This window comes from Scyliorhinus canicula, chromosome 13 (assembly GCF_902713615.1).
Source record: "Scyliorhinus canicula chromosome 13, sScyCan1.1, whole genome shotgun sequence".
In the NCBI taxonomy this organism is placed as follows: Eukaryota; Metazoa; Chordata; class Chondrichthyes; order Carcharhiniformes; family Scyliorhinidae; genus Scyliorhinus; species Scyliorhinus canicula.
In genome coordinates, this window is record NC_052158.1 from 155,576,494 (window position 1) to 155,590,727 (window position 14,234).

General features: G+C 50.2%; 1 protein-coding gene across 1 annotated transcript in view; it reads right to left on the minus strand.

Moving 5' to 3' along the window:
• Positions 1-250: 250 nt before the first annotated feature.
• LOC119976556 (protein MB21D2) overlaps positions 251-14,234 on the minus strand; it is a 50,740-nt gene continuing 36,756 nt past the window's right edge. Inside the window, exon 3 of the mRNA XM_038817135.1 lies at positions 251-1,813. Within this exon, the coding sequence (XP_038673063.1) occupies positions 543-1,813 (1,271 nt within the window). The 3' untranslated portion in view covers positions 251-542. The remainder of the gene's footprint in view (positions 1,814-14,234) is intronic.

A 14,234-nucleotide genomic window follows, 5' to 3' on the forward strand; every position in this document is an offset into this window, starting at 1 on the left:
GGAACTTCAACGGGGAAATGGAAAAAGACCTTAAAACACTCTGTCCATGACGTTCCGATTGTAGGAGTGACCCGGTCTTCCCAAGCCCTTCCACATTCCCGTTCCTCACCAGGCTTTCCGCTCCCTCTACAGTGCTGCAGCATTTGGTCCTTACCGAGGGAGGGGTAGAGGAGCTGCCCTCGCTAGTTGGCCCAGAGTTTGCTATGAAATGACCATTCGGGGGGGGGGGGGGGGGGGGGGGGGGGGGGGCTTGGGGAATGTAATATGCAATTTTTCTTTTTAAAACAAAGGAACTTTCAACGCCTCCGACCCAGTTGTCTGAGCAAATCTAAAAGCATTATTGTTTGAAAGTGGCTTTCGAAACCCATCTAATCTTCTTCTTCGATTCAGTCTTCAACATGCTCACCGTACCAGATTCAGTTTGTGTCGCATTAGACATTCTGCCTGGAATAGTGCTATTTAAGTGTTTTGGTCCTTTCAGAGGGCCTCAGGGGTATTGGGGTCAGACCCACTTTGTGTCCCCGCTACCCCCAATTCTTGCCTCAAAAGAATTTGTCATCTATTCTAAAGTGGGGCCTGGTGACATCGTCGGGGTTGATGAAGACGGAGATGGATTTTCCTGGGTTCTCGGTCACCAGCTGCTGCAGCTTCTTGGCCAGCCGGTCGTCCGGCTGCCGGCCGTCACCGGAGCCATTGTCCGAGGATGGGGAAGGCGTGCCGGAGCTGCTGCCCCTCCGGTGGATGTCCTGGGTCAGCCGGTTGGCGGCCTTGGCCTGCTCGATGGCAGTCCGCAGGTGCTCAGCGGGGTCAGAACGCACCGACGAGAGCTTACGGGCGTGGAGCACCGCCGTCTCATCAGAGAGGTGCTCAAACATGTTGCACTGTGGGATGAAGTAGTTGGGGCAGGACCTGTTGACCAGGCAGTGCTGGAGATCATCGATCAAACCGAGCAGGAAGTCCGCAGCATATTCCTCCTGGGCCAGAAAGGTGGTGGGGAGTCTATCACACGCCCACAGCATCATACTCCTCAGGTGATATGGACTGATGGCTTTGGGTCTGGACAAGAGTTTCATAATAATAGCCTTGCAGGCTTGATAGGCTTGCATGAGGCTGCTGGAGATGCATTTCTTCAGCTGCACCTCACTACGCGCAAAGGACAAGCGCCATTCGTTCTCTCTTTTCCCATTAAGAGAGGCGGCAGGCACCAGGTAGAAGCCGCTGATGACCTCCTCCTCGGTGATCTTGCCATCCCAGAAGTGGTTCTCCATCAGCCAGCTCTGTGCCACCGCAGGCCAGCCCTTGAAGGAGACGACCGGGATGATGTCGTACAGCATGCGGCTGGAGCCCACAGCCAGGATGACTGAGATCACCGTGCCGTTTCTCTCCACCTTCTCAACCTTCGGCATCCCGCGTTGGGGCTTCTTCTGGATCTCGGCGAGCACGATGGTGATGGCCTCGTAAAACCAGTCCGCCACCCGGGTCGGGGAGAAAAAGTAGTTGGTGCCCCCGTTGATGTGGTCCACGATGGTGCAGCAGTCTTTCCACTTGTTGATGGTCCCTTCGTCAAAGAGCCTGAGACTTAGCCAAGAGTGACAGAGTGCAGAGTGGCGCATGTCCAGAGTGACCGGCTGGTTTCGGTCGTGGAGTTTGAGGGCTGGGACCAGGAGAGTGAAGTCCATGTCGTAGTCCGTTCCCCGAATGTAGATGCTAAGTTCCTCGAGGTCCATATCCACCACACCTTCCCGGACCCCTCCGGACAGCAGGAGGTACTCGTTGGCTACAGGAAGCTTCTGGTCCAACTTCTGCACCATGCCTGGTCAAAACAAAACAAAACAAAATAAGTATGTACACAAGACGCAAGGACAGCTTGGAAGAGTAAACCAGGCAAATTATTTATTCTGAACCCAGTTCCCGCGATCCTTCTGGCTTGATAATCATTCAGCAGAGATGAAATTCGCGGCGATGTTGAACTCCCCGACTCTCAGCAACATTTAATGCCCAGAACCCTTCAAAATCTCTACACTCTCCTTCCACACTCCCCTCTACACGCTCTGCTCTCCGCTCCGCTCCCCCCCCCCCCCCCCCCCCCACTCCTCCAATTATGGCATCTTGGGACATTCCTGATTTTGACTGTTTCATCATTGGCAACCATGCCTTCATCTACCTTGACCGTCAGCTCGGGAACTCCCTCCCGAAACCTCATCGCCTGTTTAAAACCGCTCCCTTTCACCTGATCTAATATCTCCTTGTGAGGCTTGGTGGCAGATTTTGTTTGATAATGTTCCTACGCGACGCTATGGGTTTACAATGTTCAAGGTGCTATGCAAATGCACATTGATACTGTTGGGTTAATAAAGATTAAGTCAGTGACTCAGTCTAGTCCTCCCATTAAGAATCTAATAAGAATCCTTATTATTGTCACAAGTAGGCTTACATTAATACTGCAATGTAGTTACTGTGAAAAGCCCCTAGTCGCCACACTCCGGCGCCTGTTCGGGTACACGGAGGGAGAATTCAGAATGTCCAATTCACCTAACAGCACGTCTTTCGGGACCAGTGGGGGGGAAACCGGAGCACCCGGAGGAGACCCACGCAGACACGGGGAGAACACGCAGACTCCGCACAGACAGTGACCCAAGCCGGGAATCGAACCTGGGACCCTGACGCTGTGAAGCAACAGTGCTAACCACTGTGCTATTGTGCCACCCTATAATACCCACATAGCCTTTCTGCACCTGGCTAGTTTCTAAGAAGGTGTGACTTTTGCTTACAGTCTTTTGAGTCTGAAGATTGTGGGTTCAAGTCCCCATTCCGCAGACTTAAAAGTATAAAATGCAGGACGACGCCCAGTGCTGAATTATCAGGGATATTATCAAACCCAGGCCTGGTCTCCTCTTACAGGTGGAAATAAAGGATTCCTCAGCCACTAATTAATTTGAAGAGGAGCTTGGGAGGTCTCCCTGCTGTGCTGGCATTAGTATTTAATCGCTCAATCAAAATCGGTAAAACAAACCATCCACTCATCACATCAGCGCTGTTTCTGGGATCTCACTGTGCATAAATTGGCTGCCTCCTTTCCTACATGACAGCAGAGAGTACACTTGAAATATTTAATTGACTTGTAGGAAATCCTGAGATCATGAAAAATGAGAGTTCTTTTTTCCCAGACCCTCCCTGGTCAGCACGAGTGTCCTCATGTTCAATGTTCTATCAACTCGCTCCCCGCCGTAGACTCACCCCCTCCCTATCACTCTAACTTGCCCCAGCCCAACAGAGCCACTCACCAGTGAGCAGGATGGCACCATAGACGCCATGCTGACATTTTGGGGACGATTCTCCAAAATGGAGTCAAAGTGCTCGCGCCATCGTGAATGACGTCGCGTTTCACGACGGCGCGAAACGGGCATGGGGGCACCCGATTCTGTCCCCCATAGGGGGCCAGCACGGCGCTGGAGCCCCCACCCCCCGGGTCAATCCCCGGAAAGCACGAGGGTGACCAGTCCCCTGTACAGGCCCACCACCACTGACACCCATAAGAGAGACCACCCCCCCCCACCAATCATGGCGACACGGTAGCACAGTGGTTAGCACTGTTGTTTCACAGCTACCCGAGAACCCCATCAGCTGGAGGTTCCCCTCCAAGTCACTCACCACACTGACTTGGAAATGTATCGGCCGTTCCTTCACTGTCACTGGAGCAACGTCCTGGAACCCCCTCCCTAACAGCACTGCGGGTGCACCTACACCATATGGACCGCAGCGGTTCAAGAAGACAACTCACCACCTCCGTCTCATGGTCAACTAGGGATGGGCAATAAATACTGGTCTAGTCAGCGACACCCACATCCCATAAATTAATTATTCTGAAGTTTCAAAGCTGTATAACCGCAGAGATATAATTCCTCCTTATCTCCGTCATAAAAGGGAACTCAATGATGCCCTCTAGCTTCAAACTCACACACAAATACCATTCAGGATCTTACACACTGCAATCAAGTCACCCCTCACTCTTCGAAACTCCGGTGGAAAGCAGCCCAGTTTGTCCAACCCATCTTCAGAAGACAACCCGCCCATTCCAGGTATCAATCTAGTCAAACACTTCAAAACCGCCTCCAACACATTTACATCCTTCCTAAATAAGGACACCGAACTGCACACAATGTTTAAGATGTCTTCTCTCCAATGCCCTGTATAACTGAAGAATAACATCCTGACTTTTATATTCAATTCCTCCCGTAATAAAGAATACCATTCCATTAGTCTTCTTCATTACTTGCTGTGCCCGCATACTAACCTTTTGTGACTCATGCAGCAGAATACCTAGATCCCTCTGCACCTCCCAATTCTGCAGGTGTTCCCCATCTAAGGAATACTCTGCCTTTTTATTCTTCCTGCCAAAGGGAACAACTTCACATTTTCCCACACTAATTGCCCAGCTGCCAAATCTTTGCCCACTTGCCATCGATATCCTCCTGCAACTACCCCCCCCCCCCCCCCCCAGTCCTCTTAATAATAATCGCTTATTGTCACAAGTAGGCTTCAATGAAGTTACTGTGAAAAACCCCTAGTCACCACATTCCGGCGCCTGTTCGGGGAGGCCAGTACGGGAATTGAACCCGCGCTGCTGGCCTTGTTCTGCTTTACTGTCCTAAACCAGCCTCTTTACAACATACTTAGAGTTAAGATACAGATTAACCGTGATCTAATTGAATAATGGAGCAGGCTCAAGGGGCTATAAGGCCTCTTCCCCATTCTTAATCATAAATTTTTTTATTTAAAAAAAAGAACAAATTGATATTAAAAGTTGAGATTAACACATTGAAAGGATTGAATAAATTGATATATTCTTTAATGCATTTAAATAATTGTAATTAATTCAAATTAATTCGTGAAATGAATAATTAGAGTGTAATGAATGATTTAATTAAGTACAACATTATTTCCTGAGAGGTTTATTACTTTTTTTTTTAAATACCTCTTTTTTCTTTTAAAAATTTACCTTTGGTGGAAAGATTAAAATATTGCCTATTTGGATCTCAAAGACACAGCAGCTTTTTTTGGACGACGCTGTGCGTTACAATTAAGCTGACTTGAAATTTGGAAATTAATGAGGACGCAGGAGAAGGAGAGCGCGATATAGGGAAGCGAGAGATGACACAAATGAGAGCGAGGGAAAGAGACGGATGAGTTGAGAGAATGAAGCAAGAATCAGTGAGATAATGAGCATGAGGGAGAGGGCGAATAAACAAAAGTGCAGGCGGGAAACAGAGCTTGCAAGAGAGACAAAGAGGGAGGAAGATTAATAGACAGGCAGGACAAACAGGACAGAGGAATCGACAGACAGAACAAGAGTGATACTGAGGCCGTGGATTACTGCAGAGATCAGATCAGATCGACTTCCTCTTATTCGGTCTGGTAGATTTTATCTCAGTGAGAGTGTGAAAAATGACAAGGATCACCAGGGATTATAGGGCAGCCTCCTGCTCACCTGACCAACTCAAGAGGCTGCGCAGTTACATTTGAGCGAGAGGCCCAGCTCTGTAATCTTCCAGCTCCTTTCCCCAGGGATAGAAGTCTCGGCAGGTGCCTGTGAGCTTGTTAAGAGTTTCCCTTGGATTGGAAACAAATCTTGTCCATCTACCCCACCCATCCCTTTCCTTGGCAGTCCCTGGCAACTGAGGATGACTTTATTCCATTCCTGAGTTGTGGGTTTTGAGGTGACTAAATGGTCCAATGATAGATCCACACAACCTGCCACAGGTGGTGTTTGATAAAGTGGGGGGGGGGGGGGATTTTCGCAGTTTGGTGTGCTCCTTAGTGATGTGACATTCTGGTCTGTTGCTGATAAGGTCCACGAGAGTCCTGTTGTTCCGGGTTGGAAAATTCATGGTCTAGTGATGGAAGGTGCGTGTGCATGGATTTTTTTTAATGAGGGGTGGCTGCTGTCATAATATACACCAGTATATAATGGTGCAGACACACACACTGATGGACATACAGTAGGACCAATCAACATGCATAACACCGCAGCCAATCACCAGTTAGAACACACTCACTATAAAGACAGAGGGCATCAGTTTTCACACTCATTCGGGATGCAGCCTCTCAGAAGTACAGAGCTTACAGTACAGATCCTCACCATGTGCTGAGTGATTAGACTGGTTAGGACAGGCACAGGTCTTTAGTTTAATCTAACATCGTGTTAACCCACAGTAAGAGTATGTTCAACAGTTTATAGTTTAATAAAATAGTGTTGGTGGCCTGTATGTGTTTCACGGATCCAGAGCACACAACACATCAGCTGCTGATGGCTAGACCATCCTCGAGAAGGTGATGGTGAGCCACTTTCTTGATGCGCTGCAGCCCAGGTGGTGTAGGTACACCCACAGTGCTGTTAGGGAGGGAGTTCCAGGATGTTACCCCCAGCGACAGTGAAGGAACGGCCGATATATTTCCAAGTCAGGGTGGTGAGTGATTTGGAGGGGAGCCTCCAGGTGGTGGTACAGAATTCTACGTGAGGCAAGGAGGCTGTGATTTGCGGACAAGCTGTCTCCAGATGTTAGGAAGAACAGACACGGAGAGGCTTGACTAAAAACTAGCCATTCATAACATTTTTTTTTTAAACTTGAAATGGTGCGTTTAACAAGCTTAGGACATTCCCAACGTGCCTCACAGCCACTGAAGTACTTTCGAACCACTATTTTTCTGCAGGAAATGCAGTGGCCAATTTACGCACAGCAAGATCCCGCTAAAAGCAATGAGAGAATGGGCAAAAATGCTTGTTATGGTGCCAGGCTGCAGGTTAAATCTCAGGGGGATTTCCCCCATTTCTATCTTGAGATCTTTAACTTCCAACTGAGGGGGCAAGAGGAGCCTGGATTTATTTCGCATCTCAGCTGAAAAATAGCACCTCCAGCAGTGCAACGCACCCACGGCCCCGTGCTGGAGGTTTGACTTTTGCATTCAAATCTCTCTCCTGGGGCTGGATTTGAAACCACAACCTTCAAAGCATCACAGCTGTGGAAGTCAAAGAGCATAACCGGCTGCCCTCAACGCCAAGCTTGGCGTCACGGTGCTCGGCTTGGCAGACATTTCACCCCAGACTTGGTGCACAGCTCTCCTGTCTCCGTCAACGCAAGAAAGATTATGTTAATGTTCTTTTGTCCTTCCACTGTGGCGAACGATTACCCCGAAGTCAGCATTTCTAACATTACAAGGAAATAAATCATCCAATAGTTGACTAGGTTATTCCGTCCTACACACCACGTGACTGTGACGTCGGTGTATATTTCACCTTGCTCCGTCCTGATTGCATTATTCCGTGGGTCATTGAAACGCTCGCCTGCAGCTGCAGGTGCCCCCACTCCCCAGGACTGACCACAGCACGGGAGACAAACCTTTGCACCTCAACAACCTCAGCTCTTTCCCGTAGCTATTCAATTCACAATAAACAATGAATTTATTCTCTCCAGCGGAGGAGGGATTTCCATGAATGTGGAGAAGGTTAAGGGAAGATTAAATAGAGGCGTTCAAAATCATGACGGGCTTTGATACAAAAAATGGGGGGGGGGGGGGGGGGAATTGTATCCATTGTCTGGAGGTTCAGTCACCAGAGGACTTGGATGTAAGACCAGCAAAAGAATGATAGGGGAGAATTTTGATGTTTAACTCGTGAGTTGTTGTGATCTGGTGCACACTATCTGAAAGGGCAGTGGAAGGCAATTCAATAGTAATTTTCAAAAGGGAATTGGCTAAATACTTGATGGGGAAAGAGGGGGGGGGTGCGGTACATATGCAGCATGATTGCACAGTGGTTAGCACTGTTGCTTCACAGCGCCATGGTCCCAGGTTCGATTCCCGGCTTGGATCACCGTCTGTGCGGAGTCTGCACGTTCTCCCCGTGTCTGCGTGGGTTTCCTCCGGGTGCTCCGGTTTCCTCCCACAAGTCCTGAAAGACGTGCTGTTGGGTGAATTGAACATTCTGAATTTTCCCTTGGTGTACCCGAACAGGCGCCGGAATGTGGTGACTAGGGGCTTTTCACAGTAACGTTATTGCAGTGTTAATGTAAGCCTACTTGTGACAATAATAAAGATTAGTATTACTAATGGATTGCTCTTTCAAGGGGCAAGGGAGCTAATGGACACGTTTCTCCCAGCCCGGCACCGGGCTGGAGAATCGGCGCAACCACGCCACACCGCCCCAGTGCCGGCGTGCGATTCTCCGAGGTGCGGAGAATCAGCGCCATTTGCACCGGCGTGTTTGGCGTCGCGCCGGTCAGAGGGTACTGCCCGTGGCTGGGCCACCGATTCTCCGGCCCGGATGGGTCGAGCGACCCAGCCTCTCCCCCCTCCCGGGCCCACTTTGTGAACCCCTACACCATGTTGCGTCGGGGCCGGTGCGCTGAAGAAGTTCCCCGCGCATGCGCGGGTTGGAGTGGCCCAACTGTGCATACGCGGGTTGGCGTGGTGCCCATTTGACGCCGGAAAGGGAGACTGGAGCACCGTGAACCGCTCCAAGGGGGCCAGAATCGGTAGTCCTCATCAGGTGCGAGGTACTCTCGGTGTTGCTGTGCGTGGCGCAGGTCTGGCCCATTACCCAACCCTACGCTGCAGCAGTCACCCGGGCCATCTTCAAATTCATCTGGAGATCGAAGATGGACCGTGTCCGAAGGGACACCATGTACAAACCTCTGGATAAATGAGGGAGGAACATACCCAATGCCTCCCTCATCCTGATGGCCACCTTTGTGTGTAGTTGCATCAAGCTGTGCGTAGACCCCGGGTATGCAAACACCAAGTGTCACTACATACTGAGGTTCTACCTGTCCCCAGTGTTACGAAGGATGGGCCTGGCCTCATTGTCGTAGAACGCTCCAAGTAGTTGGACCGTGCCGTACCACCTGTCCCTCATGAAAAAATGTTTTCAGAGAAACACCTTTGACCACATGGCAATGAAGCAGTGGTCAGCACGTAATGTCCTCGAGGCCCTCAGGGAAAAGGAGACTGTGGAGGATGTTGGATGGTTCCCTGAGCCGACTGTCAGAGTCATCTGGCAGAACTCCTCATCACCAGAACTTTCAAACAAGAACCAAGACCTAGCTTGGCTGGTGGTGAGAAGGGCCCTCCCCGTCAGATTCTTCATGTACAGTCGAAGGCTCAGCACCGTTGCACGTTGCCGTCGGAGTGGCTGTGGGGGAAATAAGATGGTCACCCACCTCCTTGTGGAATGTGCCTTTGCAAAGAAGGTCTGGAGAGAGATGCAGTGGTATCTGTCAAGGTTCATCCCGAGCGGCTCTGTGACACAGGACCCTGTGCTATACGGACTGTTTCCAGGGACACACACCGAGACAAACATCAACTGCTGCTGGAAGGTCATCAACTCGGTGAAAGACGCTCTTTGGTCTGCCCGAAACTTGCTGATCTTCCAGTGCAAAGAATTGTCCTCGACCGAGTGTTGCAGACTGGCACATTCCAAGGTCCAGGACTACGTGCTGAGGGACGCACTCAAGCTTGGGGCAGCTGCCGCCAAGGCGCAATGGGGAAAGGCCACTGTGTAAGGTCTCACCAGCAAACGTACACCGAGGGGCTGGTAACTGTGTAAAACCCCTCGGTCTGGGTCATTAACACTCCAATGTATAAAAGAAACATGACAATGTAAATATTTAAGAAAGAATTGTAACATAAAGAGGGATGTGTGTGTAATGTCATCCCAATTGAATGGAATAATGTCAAGGGAATGTGTAACTTTCATGGAAATGTACAGTCACAATTTGAAATGTTGTGTAATGTTTATTATAGATTTTATGAATAAAGTATATTTTTTGAAAAAAAAAACTAGTCTCCCGTAAGGTCAGATTACCTGAAGGTGCTGGGGATATGGTTCGGAGTGACTGGGGCGTGCACCAAAAACTGGGAGGAGCGCATTGCCACGGTAAGACAGAAACTGGGCTGCTGGGAGCAACGCTCCCCCTCCATTGCGGGCAAAACCCTGGTCATCAGGTGTGAGGTACTCTCGGTGTTACTGTACGTGGCGCAGGTCTGGCCCATTACCCGACCCTACGCTGCAGTAGTCACCCGGGCCATCTTCAAATTCATCTGGAGATCCAAGATGGACCGTGTCCGAAGGGACACCATGTACAAACCTCTGGATAAATGAGGGAGGAACGTACCCAACGTCTCCCTCATCCTGATGGCCACCTTTGTGTGCAGCTGCATCAGGCTGTGCGTGGACCCCCAGTATGCAAACACCAAGTGTCACTACATACCGAGGTTCTACCTGTCCCCAGTGTTACGAAGGATGGGCCTGGCCTCATTGCCGCGGAACGCTCCAAGTAGTTGGACCGTGCTGTACCACCTGTCCCTCGTGGAAAATGTTTTCAGAAAAACAAGGCAATGAAGCAGTGGTCAGCCCGTAGGGGCAGCACGGTAGCATTGTGGATAGCACAATCGCTTCACAGCTCCAGGGTCCCAGGTTCGATTCCGGCTTGGGTCACTGTCTGTGTGGAGTCTGCACATCCTCCCAGTGTGTGCGTGGGTTTCCTCCGGGTGCTCCGGTTTCCTCCCACAGTCCAAAGATGTGCAGGTTAGGTGGATTGGCCATGATAAATTGCCCTTAGTGTCCAAAATTTCCCTTAGTGTTGGGTGGGGTTACTGGGTTATGGGGATAGGGTGGAGGTGGTAACCTTGGGTAGGATGCTCTTTCCAAGAGCCGGTGCAGACTCGATGGGCCGAGTGGCCTCCTTCTGCATTGTAAATTCTATGATTAGCATGTAATGTCCTCGAGGCCCTCGGGGGAAAAGGAGACTGTGGAGGACGTTGGATGGTTCCCTGAGCCGACTGTCAGAGCCATCTGGCAGAATGCCTCATCATCATAACTTACAAACAAGCACCAAGACCGAGCTTGGCTGGTGGTGAGAAGGGCCCTTCCCGTCAGATTCTTCATGTACACCCAAGGGCTCAGCGCCATTGCGCTCTGCCCTCAGAGTGGCTGTGGGGGAGATGAGACGGTCACCCACCTCCTTGTGGAATGTGCCTTTGCAAAGAAGGTTTGGAGAGAGATGCAGTGGTATCTGTCAAGGTTCATCCCGAGCGGCTCTGTGACACAGGACCCTGTGCTATACGGACTGTTTCCAGGGACACACACCGAGACAAACATCAACTGCTGCTGGAAGGTCATCAACTCGGTGAAAGATGCTCTTTGGTCTGCCCGAAACTTGCTGATCTTCCAGTGCAAAGTATTGTCCTCGACCGAGTGTTGCAGACTGGCACATTCCAAGGTCCAGGACTACGTGCTGAGGGACGCACTCAAGCTTGGGGCAGCTGACGCCAAGGCGCAATGGGGAAAGATCACTGTGTAAGGTCTTCCCAGCAAATGTACACCGAGGGGTGGGTAACAGTGTAAAACCCATCGGTCTGGGTCACACTCCAATGCATAAAAGTATTGAAAGAAACATGACAATGTAAATACTTACGAAAGAATTGTAAAGTAAACAAGGAAATGTGTGGAATGTCATTCCAATTGAATGAGAGAAAGTCAAGTGAATATGTAACTTTGGAGGAAATGTACAGTCACAACAATTCAAAATGTTCTGTAATGTTTATTAGAGATTTTATGAATAAAGTATATTTTTTGAAAACAAAAAAACAGGTCTCCACAAATGGGGACCAGACAGGACTACACGCATCGGGGTCTCCCAGGGGATCAGAGACCCCCCCAGGTGCATGCCCTTTGGGCAGGATGGCACCCTGGCACTGCTGGTGACATGTAGGCACTGTGATGCTGCCAGCTTGGCAGAAAGTGCCACACAGGCAGTCACCCAAGGTCGGAAACGAATCCAGGTCCCTGTTGCTGTGAGGCAGCAGTGCTAACCACTGCCACCGTGCCTGGCGCTGTGACCGCAGTGCTAGCCACTGTGCCAAGCAGTCAGACAGCAGTGCTAACCACTGTGCTACTGTGCCAGGCACTGTGAGACAGCAGTGCTAACTACTGTGTCAGGCACTGAGATGACAGTGCTAACCACTGTGCCACCATGCCTGGTGCTGTGAGACAGCAGTGCTAACCACTGTGCCAGTGATGAAGTGCTTTGTGAGGTTGGTCATGAGGCACATCAACTCCATACTCCCAGGATGCCTAGATCCGCTGCAATTCACATACCGCCACAACCAGCCCACAGCCGATGCCATCTCCCTGGCCCTACGCTCATCCCTGAAGCATCAGACTCCTATTTATTGGCAATACCTCCGCCTTCAACACTATAATCGCAGCCAAGCTCATATCAAACCTCCAAAACCTAGGGCTCCTCATCCTGCAACTGGATGCTCGACTTTCTGACCTATAGACCACAATCAGTAAGGATAAACAACAACATCTCCTCTACGAGGGCTAGGATTACATGGGCTGGTTTAGCACAATGGGGTCAGCACAAGCTGTCTTGTAATCCAGAACAAGCCAGCAGCGTGGGTTCAATTCCCGTACCAGCCTCTCCAAACAGGCGCCGGAATGTGGCGACTAGGGGCTTTTCACAGTGACTTCATTGAAGCCTACTCGTGACAATAAGCGATTATTATTACGATAGTCCTCAATACTGGGGCCTCGCAAGGCTGCGTACTTAGCCCTCTACTATACTCCCTGTGCACATATGACTGCGTGGCAAAATTTGGCTCCAACTCCTTCTACAAGCTTGCTGATGGCACAATCGTAGTGGGTCAGATCTTGAACGAGTCAGAATACAGGAGGGAGATAGAGAACCTAGTGGAGTGGTGCAGCGACAACAATGTCAGCAAAACTAAAGAGCTGGTCATTGATTTCATGAAGCAAGGTATTGTATCGTGGTGGAGATGGTCGACAGCTTCAAATTCCTAGGTGTGAATCATAGGCTGTTCGGCCCATAGAGTCTGCACCGGCCCTTCGAAAGAGCATTCTACCCAAGTTGATGCCTCTCCCCTGTCCTCGTTACCCAGCAACCTGTACATCTTTGGACTGTGGGAGGAAACCGGAGCACCCAGAGGAAACCCACGCAGACACAGGGAGAATGTGCAAGCTCCGCACAGACAGTGACCCAAGCCGGGAATCGGACCTGGGACCCTGCAGCTGTGCTGACCACTGTGCTGCCCTCTGGTGGGCACATCACCAAAACTCTTCCCTGGTCCACCCATGCTGACGCTACGACCAAGAAAGCACAACAGCGCCTGTACTTCCTCAGGAAACTAAGAAAATTCGGCATGTCCACATTAACCCTTACCAACTTTTACAGATGCACCATAGAAAGCATCCTATCGGGCTGCATCACAGCCTGGGTATGGCAACTGCTCGGCCCAGGACCGCAAGAAACTTCAGAGAGTCGTGAACACAGCCCAGTCCATCACACAGACCCGCCTCCCATCCATTACCTCTATCTACGCCTCCCGCTGCCTGGGGAAAGTGGGCAGCATAATCAAAGACCCCTCCCACCCGGCTTATTTCACAGTAACTTCATTGCAATGTAAGCCGACTTCTGACAATAAGGATTATTATTAAAAATGTAATTATCGGGAAGGGAACTCGGACTCTTTCCCCCCCCCCCCCCCCCCCCCCCCCCCCCCCCGCTTTGCCTGATCTGGCCTGCGTGTGACTCCAGATCCATTGCTATATGGTTACCCCTGAAATGGCTGAGCAAACCACTCAACTCAAGAGCAATTGGGGATGGTCAATAAATGCCGGTGCAGCCGGCGATACCCACATGCCCTGGAATGAATAAGAAAAAAATCCCACAAGACATTTGGATTTGCCGAATTGACAGCAGCAAACCCATTGACGCTCATTTTAAATATTGCCCCACTCGTGCTGCAGTCCCAAACTGGGGGCCCCAAATCGAAGATGATCCCGAATAAACCCTTAACAATTCAGGAGAAACCTGGAACTCACTGGCATCTGCCTAGTGAGATGAATAATATAGATTCATCTGAGGATACATCCTCGAGGGAGAAAGGAGTTGAAAGCTGCACCGATTTGAGGTGAAGCAGGGCGGGAGGAGATTTGTGTGGCGAGGGAGAGTTTTATGTAACTCGATGTAAACGGTTTGCAGACACAGCATTAACACAACACTAAACAGAAAATCCCGGCTAATAACTTCAGAACAGAAGGTGAGGGGAAAGTAAAATACTGGGGTAAGAATGACAGATTAGCGGACCCTAATTCTAGCTCAATACCCAATCCGTCAAGGGTTGGGCATCTCTCCAGACAGCAGAGTTACTTG